At 36.3% G+C, this 14,534-nt stretch overlaps 2 protein-coding genes across 3 annotated transcripts in view; one reads left to right on the forward strand and one right to left on the reverse strand.

The window, feature by feature from the left end:
* The first annotated feature begins 2,888 nt into the window (after positions 1–2,888).
* Positions 2,889–14,534, forward strand: part of LOC101893288 (fatty-acid amide hydrolase 2) — a 76,139-nt gene continuing 64,493 nt past the window's right edge. For both annotated transcript variants that reach the window (XM_059132322.1, XM_059132327.1), the window contains exon 1: positions 2,889–3,378. In XM_059132322.1, coding sequence (XP_058988305.1) covers positions 3,284–3,378 — 95 coding nt within the window. In that variant the 5' untranslated portion in view covers positions 2,889–3,283. The remainder of the gene's footprint in view (positions 3,379–14,534) is intronic.
* LOC101898519 (succinate--hydroxymethylglutarate CoA-transferase) lies at positions 8,641–10,401 on the reverse strand. The gene has a single exon (XM_005190590.4). It carries the CDS (start codon positions 10,026–10,028, stop codon positions 8,715–8,717), a length of 1,314 nt encoding a protein of 437 aa, XP_005190647.2. The 5' UTR covers positions 10,029–10,401; the 3' UTR covers positions 8,641–8,714.

The raw sequence follows: 14,534 nt of genomic DNA on the forward strand, positions 1-14,534 counted from the left end.
CAGACAGACGGACAGACAGACAGACGGACAGACAGACAGACAGACGGACATCGTTAAATCGACTTAGAATTTTATGCTGATTATGAATATATATACTTTATGGGGTCTAAGACGAATATTTAAGGATGTTACAAACGGAATGACAAAGTTAATATACCCTCCTTTCCAAGGTGGAGGGTATAAAAAGGGTTCGCACCTCTGCATTTCGGCAATTACTCTTGTCAAATTTAACTGCCACTGATTTGTGTCTCTGTTTTTTATATATACAGTGGTTTCTATTTACCTGCATCAACATTAGCTGCGCATTGGCCTTTGCAGACCAAAAAACTTTTTTTATGCCATTTTTATACCCTCCACCTTGGAAAGGAGGGTATATTAACTTTGTCATTCCGTTTGTAACATCCTTAAATATTCGTCTTAGACCCCATAAAGTATATATATTCATAATCAGCATAAAATTCTAAGTCGATTTAACGATGTCCGTCTGTCTGTCCGTCTGTCTGTCTGTCTGTCCGTCTGTCTGTTGAAATCACGATACAGCCCACATTATTTGACGTAGAGCTCCAAAATTTAGCAGAGCTATTTGCATTGTGTCTAGGATGGTTGGTATTGAAAATGAGATATATCGGTCCACGTTCTGGTATAGTCCCCATATAACGGTACCTCCCGATATTCGGTATTTTGATGATTTATGCCACGTTTTTTCACGGATTTGTCTTAAAATTGGTATTTGTAGGTCATAGCAGGTCCCTGAGCGTGTGGCAAAACATTGCATGTATGGGTCCAAAATTTGGTATAGCCCCCATATAACGGTACCTCCAGATATCCGGTAATTTGATGATTTTTGCAACATTTTTTCACGGATTTGTCTAAAAATCGGTATTTGTTGGTCATAATGGGTTCCAGTTCCGGTGGCGAAACATTGCATGTATGGGTCCATGATTTGGTATAGCCCTCATATAACGGTACCTCCCGATATTCGGTATTTTGGTGGTTTTTGCCACATTTTTTCACTGATTTGCCTAAAAATTGGTATTTGTGGGTCATAATGGGTCCTAGTTCGTGTGGCGAAACATTGTAATTATAGGTCCACGTTTTGGTATAGCCCCCATATAACGGGACCTCCCCATAATCGGCATTTTAATGGTTTTTGCCACATTTCTTCTAATGTTTATTTTACCCTAAGGTGGAGGGTATTAAAAGTGTGGCCCGGCCGAACTTAATGTTTTTTTACTTGTTTTCTGAATTCCTTTATTTGAATTGTATTTAAGTGCCCAATCGATAGCTGCACATTGGACATTCCTGCCTCGAAAATTTGGTAATTTTTTTTTTTAATTTGGTTACAAAAGTTGTATTTATCTGCACAAGAAAATTTTTTGCAAACTCCAAAAGGACACTAAAAAATACCACTTCGTTTTTGTTTTTGTATTCGCAAAAACAATAACAACACAAGAAAAGAGCATGCATTAAAAACATATTCTCGCTTCCTCTCCCACACTAAAAGATGGTTATGCTGCTGCTGCTTTGTTGTGCACGAATAGAAAATTAAAGATAACTGCACTTTTTGTACACGTAAGTAAAATTAAAGATACCTGCTTCATTGTGCAGATAAATGCAATGAAGCTACCTGCATTTTGGGCATTGCTGCACAAGATGTCGTGCAATTTTTGATTGTGCAGGTAAGCAAAAAATACTGTACCTACATTCATAAATATACTACATTTGACAATGATTGCATAAGGCTCCCTTCTAGCACTGCTCAAACCCGTGAACTAGCACATGAGGCCAAAAACAAGATTATTTAAGAGAAAATAAAAATTATAATTTTTTTTAAATTATTAATAAAACGAATTATTACAAAAATTGAATAAATTATAATTTCACTCTACTTTTTTGATGATTTACAAAGCTAAGAGAAATTTGACTTGTGAGCGAGGTCTGGTTTTTGAGCAGCGCAGCTCCCTTCCTAAATCTGCCATGAATGATACTTTCTTAAAAAAAAATATTTCTGGGAGTTTTTGGCCTTCCCTAAAACCCTCCATATCGTAGATCTTAAAAATAATCGCTAAATTCCATTCACAAAAGGTCAACAACACTGTTATACATAAATAATACATTAGGTGTGAGATTTCTCGTTGTTGTGATCTTTTCATTTGTTGATGATTTGTTGTTTTTTTTATTTTCTTCAATAAACACAACATTAGCCAAGGGACATAGCGTAGCCCTCACCCACCACTCCCCCAAATACATAATCTTAACTGAAAACACTACTGTTTGTGTTTTTTTTCTCACCTATACAGTACATCTCACTCTCCCTCTAGTTTGCTCTCCTCCAAGTTGCTCTTCTTTGTGTTTTTTTTTCTTTCCTCGTCTTGGCAATTAATTTTCATCAGTAAACACAACATTAGCCATGGGACGTAGCATAGCGGCACCCCCACCACCCCCAAATACGAGCACTCAACTTAAATGACTTCTGCAGCGGTGCTCAAAACCGTGTTCTAGAACATGAACAGAAAAAAGAGATAATTTAAGAGAAAATTAAAATTCTGTTTTTCTTTATATTTTACGATTCAATTCAACTCACTCTCCCTCTAGTTTGCTCTCTTCCAAATAGATCTTCATTTTTCTTTTCTTTTCTCATCTTGGCAATTTATTCTTCTTCTTCAGTAAACACAACATTAGCCAAGGGACATAGCATAGCGACACCCACCACCCCCAACCACGTAATCACAACTGTTTGTGTTTTTCTCTCTCCTAGACAGTTCATCTTACACTCCTCTCTTCCAAGTTGCTCTTCTTTGTATTTTTTTTCTTTCCTCGTCTTGGCAATTGTTTTGTTAGGCCTTTGTGGGACTTTGTTGCCATTCATTCGCCAGCTGCAACAGAAATCAATCAGTGGCCAGCCCAGCCAGACAGTACGTAATCCGCGTCAGTTGTTTGGTGCAAGTGCACGTCAAAGGTTGTTTTATTTTGCCGGTTCGACATTAGTTCGTTGTTGTCCGTGGTGTCGTTAGTTTGTGTCGTGTTTCGGTTGCTCCGTTGGCAAGGCTTCTAGTGTCGTTTGTATGCCTGTGTTTTTGTAATAATTGTCAAAAAAATTATTGAAAAAAAAACTAAAAAAAAAAACAGTTCTTTTGTGGTTTATTGTCGGTGATAAATAAAGAACACAGCGGTCGTGTCGTCGTCATCGTCTACCAAGTAAAACAAAGTGTCCTTGACTTTTTTTATTTTTAATTTTGTTGGTGGATAAACTTTGGTGGTGTCACTCCCTGCCACCCTCAACATGTCTTTTGCAACAAAACCCTTTGTGCTGGTTGTAAACGTTATTAAATCGATAGTGGGATATGCCAGATGTCAGCTGGACAATGTTTTCCACGAGTGAGTATGACACATTCTTATCGGAGTCGCGTAATTGATTTTTCCCCCAAATGTTTGGGAAAAAATCGAAGTGAAAACACATGACGACTGGGTCAAGTGCAAGTTGTGTGTTTATTGCTGTTGTTGTTGTTGTTTTCTTTATTATGTTCTTTCTTGTTTGTATGTAATATCACATACACACGTCAAAAATACCATACCCCCATTTATTTGCGGCGTGTGAAAGTTAAAGGTGCATTGTTTACATTTTGAATAGGGTTGCCAGAGTTCAATGACAAATGTTAATTTGTTTTAATTAGGAGATTGAACTCTGGCGTTGCGTAATTTTCGGTGTGAATTGGGGTGATAATTATTTAATTTTGTCAAATACATTTTTTCATTCTTTTCGTGTAACTGGTGAACATTTTTTTTTGATTACGCATGGACAAATATTGAATGTAAATTTCGGAGTAAGTAAAATTCGTTGAATGTAGCAATAGTGGGAAAATCGAAGGTATCTTATGTATTTTTAATTTCGAACACCCTCGGCCTAATACCTGCAGATGGGACGTATTGACAGGATAAAAAAGACATAAAATGGCAATGACTACACCTTTTTATACCCTCCACCATAGTATGGTGGGTATATAAGGTTTGCCATTCCGTTTGTAACACCTCGAAATATACTTTAGACCCCACAAAGTATATATATTCTTGATCAGCATAAAATTCTATGTCGATTTAGCAATGCCCGTCTGTCTGTCCGTCTGTGGAAATCACTCTATCTTCCGAACGAAATGAAGTAGGTTGATATATTTTTTTTTTCAAACGTGTATTATGTCTGCAGAACTTTTGGTATTGAAAATGGGCCATGTAGGTCCACGTCTTCGTATAGCCCCCATATAACGGTACCTCCCGATATTCGGTATTTTGATGATTTTAGCGACATTATTTACCGGAATTGTTTCAAATTTCGCATTTGAAGTTCGTAATGGATACTACAGCCTATGACGGAAAATTGTCTGTGCGGGCCCACTTCTTCGTATAGCCCCCATATAACGGAAACCCCGATATTCGGTATTTTGATGATTTTACCGACATTATTTACTGTAACTATTTCAAATTTAGTATTTGAGGTTCGTAATGAATACTACAGCCTATGACGGAAAATTGTCTGTGCGGGTCCACGTCTTCGTATAGCCCCCATATAACTGAACCCCCCGATATTCGGTATTTTGATGATTTTTGCGACACTATTTACCGGAACTATTTAAAATTTGGTATTTGAAGTTCGTAATGGATGCTACAGCCTATGACAGAAAATTGTCTGTGCGGGCCCACGTTTTCGTATAGCCCCCATATAACGGAACCCCCGATATCCGGTATTTTGATGATTTTAGCGACATTATTTACCGGAATTGTTTCAAATTTTGCATTTGGAGTTCGTAATGGATACTGCAGCCTATGACGGAAAATTGTCTGTGCGGGTCCATGTCTTCGTATAGCCCCCATATAAGGGTACCTCCCGATATTCGGTATTTTGATAGATATTACAGCCAATGCCAGAATATTGTCTGTGCAGTTTTTTTTTAGTTTTAGTATAACCCCATGATACCTTTCTATATTCGGTATTTTGCCAAATTTTTACCAAATGGTGGAGGGTGTTCAAATTTGTCTCGGCCGAACTTACAGCTTTTTTACTTGTTCAGATTGTAATTTAAGAATTCTATTTGTTGTAATTTAAATTTTTATTTGAATTAATTCAGTTGAAATTCGAGAATTTCAATTGTTGATAGGATATTAATTTTAATCATTCAAGAAGGCGGGCCCGACTTGATAATACCCTACACCACTATGCGTATTAAGTAGAGCTCTCGTAACAAAAAAAATGTATTGGAAATTTATGTAAAGTAGATCATACCAACTAGGAACCTTATTTAAATGCGTATCATGGCTTTAAAGTAGTCACAATTTGGGAACTATACCCAACTCTGAATCAATTTTCAACAAATTTGACGGAGGATTTTGTACCTCCAGTACCAAAAAACATTGCTGTATAGTGCATGCTATGACTTCGATGATAATTATATTAAACAATATTTTTCGGAGCAACAGACCGAATTTCACTAAATGGAAAAATTCGGTTGAATATAAAAATATCTATTCAATTTGGGCTAATATTACATAAATGGTGGACAATAACCGTAAAATCGCATGAAGATTTATATTGAAAGTATATAAACATCTGAACAGATCTCTGTGCAGATTTCGCAGAGGTATTTTCGAGCTGTATCTGATGTCCGGTATCAAATATCATTGGTGTGGAGTGCATATTACGCATATGGGGGATTTTAACCCCAATAGCATGAAACATATGTATGGGAGCTATAGCTATATCTGAACCGATTTTCTCCAAATGTGATGTACTTGCTTCTAAACTGAATTCGGTTGGGTATACCAAAATTCAGGACTTTTGGTCCTTTGCTGATGTTGGCCATCTGGGACAAAATTAACCCGAAATTGGTTGAAGATATACATATATATGGGAGCTACATCTAAATCTGAACCGATCTCGATAAAATATGACAGAAGTATTCCTGGGCTGTATCTGATATCTGGTATCAAATATCATTGTTGTGGAGTCCATATTACTCATATGATTGACTTTAACACCAAATCGGATGAAACATATATATGGAAGCTTTTCACCAAATTTGAAGTATATGTTTCTAGGAAGAATTTAGTCGGAATTGCCAAGATTTAGTTAATTTGGGCTGATATAAGCCGTTTGGTGCGCAATAATCCTGAAGTCGGATGAAGGTATTTGTAGGAGCAAATCTGAACCGATCTTAACAACTTAGGCACTTATTTCTGAGCTGTATGACATATCGTATTACACATGTAAGGGACTTAAAACCCCAAATTTGGTGCACAAAAAACCTGATATCGGATAAAGATATATATGGGAGCTATATCCAAATCTGAACCGATCTCGATTAAATTTGGCAGAGGTATTCCTGGGCTGTATCTGATATCTGGTACCTAATATATATATGGGAGCCATAGCTATATCTGAACCGATTTTCTCCAAATTTGATGTACTTGCTGCTAGACTGTATTGGGTTGGATGTGCCAAAATGTATTATTATTTTAGGCGAGAGTAGGCACCGCGGTCAATAGCAAAACTAGTAACCTTTAGTACTATTCATGTGAATTTAGTACTCATTTGCAAAACCATTCTAGGTCTCAATCCTGGTCACCAACAGTCGCAATATACCTGCACAGGATTCCAGCTCTATCCCTCACCCAATACCAATTTATATACAATTTTCTACTTTTTTAGCAGCAGTTGTTCGAATTTCTTACCTCTATACTTCAACCTCAGATACCAACAGTTATCTAAACATAACATTTCAGCATTTTACCCCTATCCCTTCACCCAATACCAAATATAGTACTATTTAGTACTTTTCGTACAAATATAGGACGCATTTCCAAACCACTGCCAAATTTCAACCTCAGATACCTATATTAATCTAAATATAGAATTTTAGAATTTTATCCCTACCCCTTTACCTAATACCAAATTCCAGATACCAACAGAGACTTCAATATTAAATTTGAGGATTCCAGTCACCGAAATACCACGTTCACCAAATACTAAATTTAGTACCATTTAGTATTTTTCGTACGATTATAGAACATTTTTAAAACTACCTCCATATTTCAATTCCAAATACCAATAAAGACCTCAATATCAAATTTCTAGCTCTATCCAGCTCTATCCCCACACCTAATACAAAATTCTGTACTTTTCGTATAATTATAGTACATAAAGTTGGGATTCAAGCTCCATCCCTTTACCCAACTCCAAATATAGTACCGTTCAGTACTATTCGTGCAATCATAGCACACATTTCCTAACCACCTTCATATCTTAATTCCTGATACCAACAGAGACTTCAATATCAAATTTGAGGATTCCAGCCCAAATACCAAATTTAATACAATTTTGTACTTTTCGAACCTCCCACGTATCTTTACCACAGACACCAACATTAATCTTAATATCGAATTTTAGAATTTTATCGCCATCCCTTCAGCCAATACCAAATGTGGTACTATTTTGAACTTTCCGTACAAATGTCAACGCATTCCCAAAGCCACCTCTAAATCTCAACCTCAGATACCAATATTAATCTAAATATCGAATTTCAGAATTTTATCTCTATCCCTTTACCCTATACCAAATACAGTGCCATTTGGTACTTTTCGTACAATTATAGCATACATTTCTGAAACCACCTCCATACCTTAATTTTAAATACCAACAGGATCCTCAATATCAAATTTGAGGATTCCAGCCACATCCCTTCAGTCAATACCAAATTTAGTATTATTTATTACAATTATAGTATGCATATCTAAAACCAGATCCTTTTCTCAACCACCGCCATCAATAATGCCCTCCATACCGAATTGCAGGATTTTTTCTTTATTCCTTCACTGAATACCAAATTTAGTACTTCTTGTACCTCCTAAATATCAAATTTGAAGATTACAGCCCCTTCCCTTTATCCAATACCAAATTTAGTACCGTTTAGTACCTTTCGTACAAATATAGGACGCATTTTTAAACTACCTATGAATCTTAAACACAGTTACCATCAGTAATTTAAATATCAAATTTCAGAATCATATCTCAATTCCGTCATCCAATACCAAATATAGTACGATTTAGTACTTTTCGTGCAATTGTACTACACATTTCCGAAACCACCTTCATATGTCCAGGCTACACATGTCCAGCAACCCTGGTACCAAATTTAAGATTTCAAGCAGTATCTGTTCACCCAATACGGAATTGTACCAAATATAGTACTATTTAGTACCCTTCGTGCAATTGTAGTACATATTTCCGAAACCATCTCTATATCACAAACATACTGCAAAACCGGGAACCCAATAAAAATTTTCGAAATTCCTGCTTCATGCGGTCACCCTTAATCAAGCTTCCAAATTTAGTACCATTTAGTACAGATCGCACACTTAGTACGTATTTTCAAAACCAAGTTCGCATATTCAAAATTTCAAGTTTATAGCTTTGTTCGTTCAAATAATACCAAATGATTACATTTTAGAAGTTTAGTACCCTTAACGGACTTTTTGTTACTTTAAAGTTAGAATTTCCAAAAAATCATTGGTACATCTATTCTGCACTCTATCAGTGCCGAAACCCTTGGAAAAATAACACCGACATTTAAATCTTAAATAACATAATCTCTTTTTATTTTAAATGCATTTTCCTCGGCCTCTTTCTCTCTCTCTCTCTCTCTCTTCTCCTTTACACAAACATTCATCTATTCAATAATTTTCTTCTGCCGCAATTCCGCAATTTGTCTCTCCGAATATTGCAATACCTCACGCAAAACATCATCCGTATGCTGGCCACATACCGGCGGTGCTGTCCTGGCATCATTTTTCGATTCACTGAATTCGACAGGGGGTCCCACCATTTTCACCACCCCATCTTTGCTATGGGGCAGGGTCTTGACCAAACCGATTGACTTGATATGTTCATCTTCAAAGACCTCACGTATGCTATTCACCGGTCCCACAGGGAATGAGACATTTTCGAATAATTCCATCCATTGTTTTGAGGTTTTCTGAGAGAAGATATTATCCAGAATTTTAATTATTTCCTCACGATTTTCAACACGATCTTTGTTGGTTTTGAATTTGGCGTCCTCGGCCAGGTGTTCGAGTTTTAGGCGTTGACACATTTCCTGAAACTGCTTATCGCTGCCGGTGCCCAAGGTGAGATAACCATCCTTGGTTTTGAAACTTTGATAAGGTACAATGCTGGAGTGGGCGGTGCCCCAACGTTGGGCATCCAGACCGGCATTGAGATAATTGGAGGCCACATTGATGAGCATCGAAACCTGGGTGGAGAAGAGATTGACATCGATTTTTTGGCCACGACCAGTGCGTTGCCGGTGTAGCAGAGCTGCCAAAATTGCACCATGGGCATATAGGCCAGTGGACACATCCGTTACGGCCACACCCACTTTACTCGGTGGCCCCGAACGTTCTCCAGTTATGTGCAGCAATCCACCCATGGAAGCAGCTATGACATCATACCCCGGCCGCTTGGCATAGGGACCCCGGGATCCATAACCTGTTAGGGAACAATAAATCAAGTGGGGCGCCACTTTCTTGAGCTGCTCATAGCCCAGCTGCAATTCATCCAATTTTCCCGGAACATAATTCTCCACCAGGATATCACAGGTCCGAGCCAAATCGTAAATGATATCCTTGCCCTTTTTCAAATCAATGCAAACACTTTTCTTATTACGATTCGAGGCCAGGAAATAGGTGGAATCTTTGCTCTTCTCCAGGAAAGGTGGACCCCATTTGCGTGACTCATCACCTCCGGCATAGGGTCTTTCGATTTTGTACACCTCAGCGCCCATGTCAGCCAAAAGCATGGTACAATATGGGCCGGCCACAATGCGTGTAAGATCCAGAATTTTAATACCCTTCAGAGGGTGGTCGTCTGTTATCTCCCCCGTTGCCGATGTTGCCAAAGTTTTGCCCCCAACTGTAAAAGCTTGGGGTCTGTTAAGTAACTGCCTGCCAAACAGACTCTGGAAAACTTGACAGCGCATTAACATTGTTGTGTTTGTTGGTGGGGGTCACGGGTATATACGGCAAGAAGAAGAAGAAGCGCATAAAAAGCTTATCGTGTTGTGTTTGCCTTTAGCGAGATGTTGTTGTTAGTATTTTTTCCATAAATCACTTGTGTTTTTGTTGCCGGTACATATGTTCTTATTTGTTATGGAATATTTTTGTATGGCTAAACGTGCCTCTATTGTTGTTGTAGCTATTTTTCTTTTGTTGTTGTACTCTTAAGTTAACTTGAGAACAATAAAATTCTAAAGAGTTTCACTTTCGTGGCTTAGTTTCTCTTCCTTCTTTTTCGCACCGATCACAACAGCTCCGAACAAAGTTTCGCGCACAACTAATTTGGATGGCTAAAAATTTGTTCGAAGTTGACTGCTGTGTGAATATTGAGAGAGTGGGAGAAATATAGTTGATATCAGGGATGGGAGTTTGAAACTATACTTTAAGGCCTTTTGGTTCTACGAAAAAATTCTTTTAAAAATCCACGTTTATAGGCCTTCTGGGGTCTTCGGAAAAATTCTTTTAAAAATCCACGGCTTTTGGGGTCTTCCAAAAAATTCTTTTAAAAATCCACGTTTACAGGGCTTTTGGGGTCTTCGGAAAAATTCTTTTAAAAATCCACGGCTTTTGGGGTCTTCGGAAAAATTCTTTTAAAAATCCACGGCTTTTGGGGTCTTCGAAAAAATTCTTTTAAAAATCCACGTTTACAGGGCTTTTGGGGTCTTCGAAATTTTTTTTTTAAAATCCACGTTTACAGGCCTATTGGGGTCTTCCAAAAAATTCGTTTAAAAATCCAAGTTTACAGAGCTTTTGGGGTCTTCCAAAAAAATTCTTTTAAAAAATCCACGTTTACAGAGCTTTTGGGGTCTTCGAAAAAAATTCTTTTAAAAATCCACGTTTACAGGTCATTTGGGGTCTTCGAAAAAATTCTTTTAAAAATCCACGTTTACAGGGCTTTTGGGGTCTTCGAAAAAATTCTTTTAAAAATCCACGTTTACAGGGCTTTTGGGGTCTTCGAAAAAATTCTTTTAAAAATCCACGTTTACAGGGCTTTTGGGGTCTTCGAAAAAATTCTTTTAAAAATCCAGGTTTATGGGCCTTTTGGGGTCTTCGAAAAAATTCTTTTAAAAATCCACGTTTACAGGGCTTTTGGGGTCTTCGAAAAAATTCTTTTAAAAATCCAGGTTTATGGGCCTTTTGGGGTCTTCGAAAAAATTCTTTTAAAAATCCACGTTTATGGGCCTTTTGGGGTCTTCGAAAAAATTCTTTTAAAAATCCACGTTTACAGGGCTTTTGGGGTCTTCGAAAAAATTCTTTTAAAAATCCACGTTTATAGGGTTTTTGGGGTCTTCGAAAAAATTATTTAAAAAAATCCACGTTTACAGGGCTTTTGGGGTCTTCGAAAAAATTCTTTTAAAAATCCACGTTTATAGGGCTTTTGGGGTCTTCGAAAAAATTCTTTTAAAAATCCATGTTTATAGTCGGTATAGGTCTTCGAAAAAAAAATTCTTTTAAAAATCCATGTTTATAGTCGGTATAGGTCTTCGAAAAAAAATTCTTTTAAAAATCCATGTTTATAGTCGGTATAGGTCTTCGAAAAAAAATTCTTTTAAAAATCCACGTTTACAGGGCTTTTGGGGTCTTCGAAAAAATTGTTTTAAAAATCCACGTTTACAGGCCTTTTGGGGTCTTTGAAAAAATTCTTTTAAAAATCCACGTTTACAGGCCTTTTGGGGTCTTTCAAAAAATTCTTTTAAAAATCCACGTTTACAGGCCTTTTGGGGTCTTTGAAAAAATTCTTTTAAAAATCCACGTTTATAGAGCTTTTGAGGTCTTCGAAAAAATTCTTTTAAAAATCCACGTTTATAGTCGGTATAGGTCTTCGAAAAAATTCTTTTAAAAATCCACGTTTATAGTCGGTATAGGTCTTCGAAAAAATTCTTTTAAAAATCCACGTTTATAGTCGGTATAGGTCTTCGAAAAAATTCTTTTAAAAATCCAGGTTTATAGGGCTTTTGGGGTCTTCGAAATATTTTTTTTAAAAATCCACGTTTATAGGGCTTTTGGGGTCTTCGAAAAAATTCTTTTAAAAATCCACGTTTATAGGCCTTTTGGGGTCTTCGAAAAAAAATTCTTTAAAAAATCCACGTTTATAGGGCTTTTGGGGTCTTCGAAAAAATCCTTCTAAAAAATCCACGTTTACAGGGCTTTTGGGGTCTTCGAAAAAATTCTTTTAAAAATCCACGTTTACAGGGCTTTTGGGGTCTTCGAAAAAATTCTTTTAAAAATCCACGTTTACAGGGCTTTTGGGGTCTTCGAAAAAATTCTTTTAAAAATCCACGTTTACAGGGCTTTTGGGGTCTTCGAAAAAATTCTTTTAAAAATCCACGTTTACAGGGCTTTTGGGGTCTTCGAAAAAATTCTTTTAAAAATCCACGTTTACAGGGCTTTTGGGGTCTTCGAAAAAATTCTTTTAAAAATCCACGTTTACAGGGCTTTTGGGGTCTTTGAAAAAATTCTTTTAAAAATCTACGTTTACAGGGCTTTTGGGTACTTCGAAAAAATTATTTTAAAAATCTACGTTTACAGGGCTTTTGGGGTCTTCGAAAAAATTCTTTTAAAAATCCACGTTTATAGGCCTTTTGAGGTCTTCGAAAAATTTCTTTTAAAATTCCACGCTTATAGGCCTTTTGGGGTTTTCGAAAAAATTCTTTTAAAAATCCACTTTTACAGGTCTTTTGGGGTCTTCGACAAAAATTCTTTTAAAAATCCACGTTTATAGTCGGTATAGGTCTTCCAAAAAATTCTTTAAAAAATCCACGTTTATAGTCGGTATAGGTCTTCAAAAAAATTCTTTAAAAAATCCACGTTTATAGTCGGTATAGGTCTTCCAAAAAATTCTTTAAAAAATCCACGTTTATAGTCGGTATAGGTCTTCAAAAAAATTCTTTAAAAAATCCACGTTTATAGTCGGTATAGGTCTTCCAAAAAATTCTTTAAAAAATCCACGTTTATAGTCGGTATAGGTCTTCCAAAAACTTCTTTAAAAAATCCACGTTTATAGTCGGTATAGGTCTTCCAAAAACTTCTTTAAAAAATCCACGTTTATAGTCGGTATAGGTCTTCCAAAAAATTCTTTAAAAAATCCACGTTTATAGTCAGTATAGGTCTTCCAAAAAATTCTTTAAAAAATCCACGTTTATAGTCGGTATAGGTCTTCCAAAAAATTCTTTAAAAAATCCACGTTTATAGTCGGTATAGGTCTTCCAAAAAATTCTTTAAAAAATCCACGTTTATAGTCGGTATAGGTCTTCGAAAAAATTCTTTTAAAAATCCACGTTTATAGCCCTTTTGGGGTCTTCGAAAAAATTCTCTTAAAAATCCACGTTTACAGGGCTTTTGGGGTCTTCGAAAAAATTCTTTTAAAAATCCACGTTTACAGGGCTTTTGGGGTCTTCGAAAAAATTCTCTTAAAAATCCACGTTTACAGGGCTTTTGGGGTCTTTGAAAAAATTCTCTTAAAAATCCACGTTTACAGGGCTTTTGGGGTCTTTGAAAAAATTCTTTTAAAAATCCACGTTTACAGGGCTTTTGGGGTCTTCGAAAAAATTCTCTTAAAAATCCACGTTTACAGGGCTTTTGGGGTCTTTGAAAAAATTCTTTTAAAAATCCACGTTTACAGGGCTTTTGGGGTCTTCGAAAAAATTCTCTTAAAAATCCACGTTTACAGGGCTTTTGGGGTCTTTGAAAAAATTCTTTTAAAAATCCACGTTTACAGGGCTTTTGGGGTCTTCGAAAAAATTCTCTTAAAAATCCACGTTTACAGGGCTTTTGGGGTCTTTGAAAAAATTCTTTTAAAAATCCACGTTTACAGGGCTTTTGGGGTCTTCGAAAAAATTCTTTTAAAAATCCACGTTTACAGGGATTTTGGGGTCTTCGAAAAAATTCTTTTAAAAATCCACGTTTACAGGGCTTTTGGGGTCTTTGAAAAAATTCTTTTAAAAATCCACGTTTACAGGGCTTTTGGGGTCTTCGAAAAAATTCTTTAAAAAATCCACGTTTATAGGCCATTTGGGGTCTTCGAAAAAATTCTTTTAAAAATCCATGTTTACAGGGCTTTTGGGGTCTTCGAAAAAATTCTTTAAAAAATCCACGTTTATAGGTCTTTTGGTTCTTTGAAAAAATTCTTTTAAAAATCCACGTTTATGGGCCTTTTGGGGTCTTCGAAAAAATTCTTTTAAAAATCCACGTTTACAGGGCTCTTGGGGTCTTTGAAAAAAATTCTTTTAAAGATCCACGTTTATAGTCAGTATAGGTCTTCGAAAAAATTCTTTTAAAAATCCACGTTTACAGGGCTTTTGGGGGCTTCGAAAAAATTATTTTAAAAATCCACGTTTACAGGGCTTTTGGGGTCTTCGAAAAAATTCTTTTAAAAATCCATGTTTACAGGGCTTTTGGGGTCTTCGAAAAAATTATTTTAAAAATCCACGTTTACA

The sequence above is a fragment of the Musca domestica genome, unplaced genomic scaffold (assembly GCF_030504385.1).
Source record: "Musca domestica strain aabys unplaced genomic scaffold, Musca_domestica.polishedcontigs.V.1.1 1, whole genome shotgun sequence".
Classification (NCBI taxonomy): Eukaryota; Metazoa; Arthropoda; class Insecta; order Diptera; family Muscidae; genus Musca; species Musca domestica.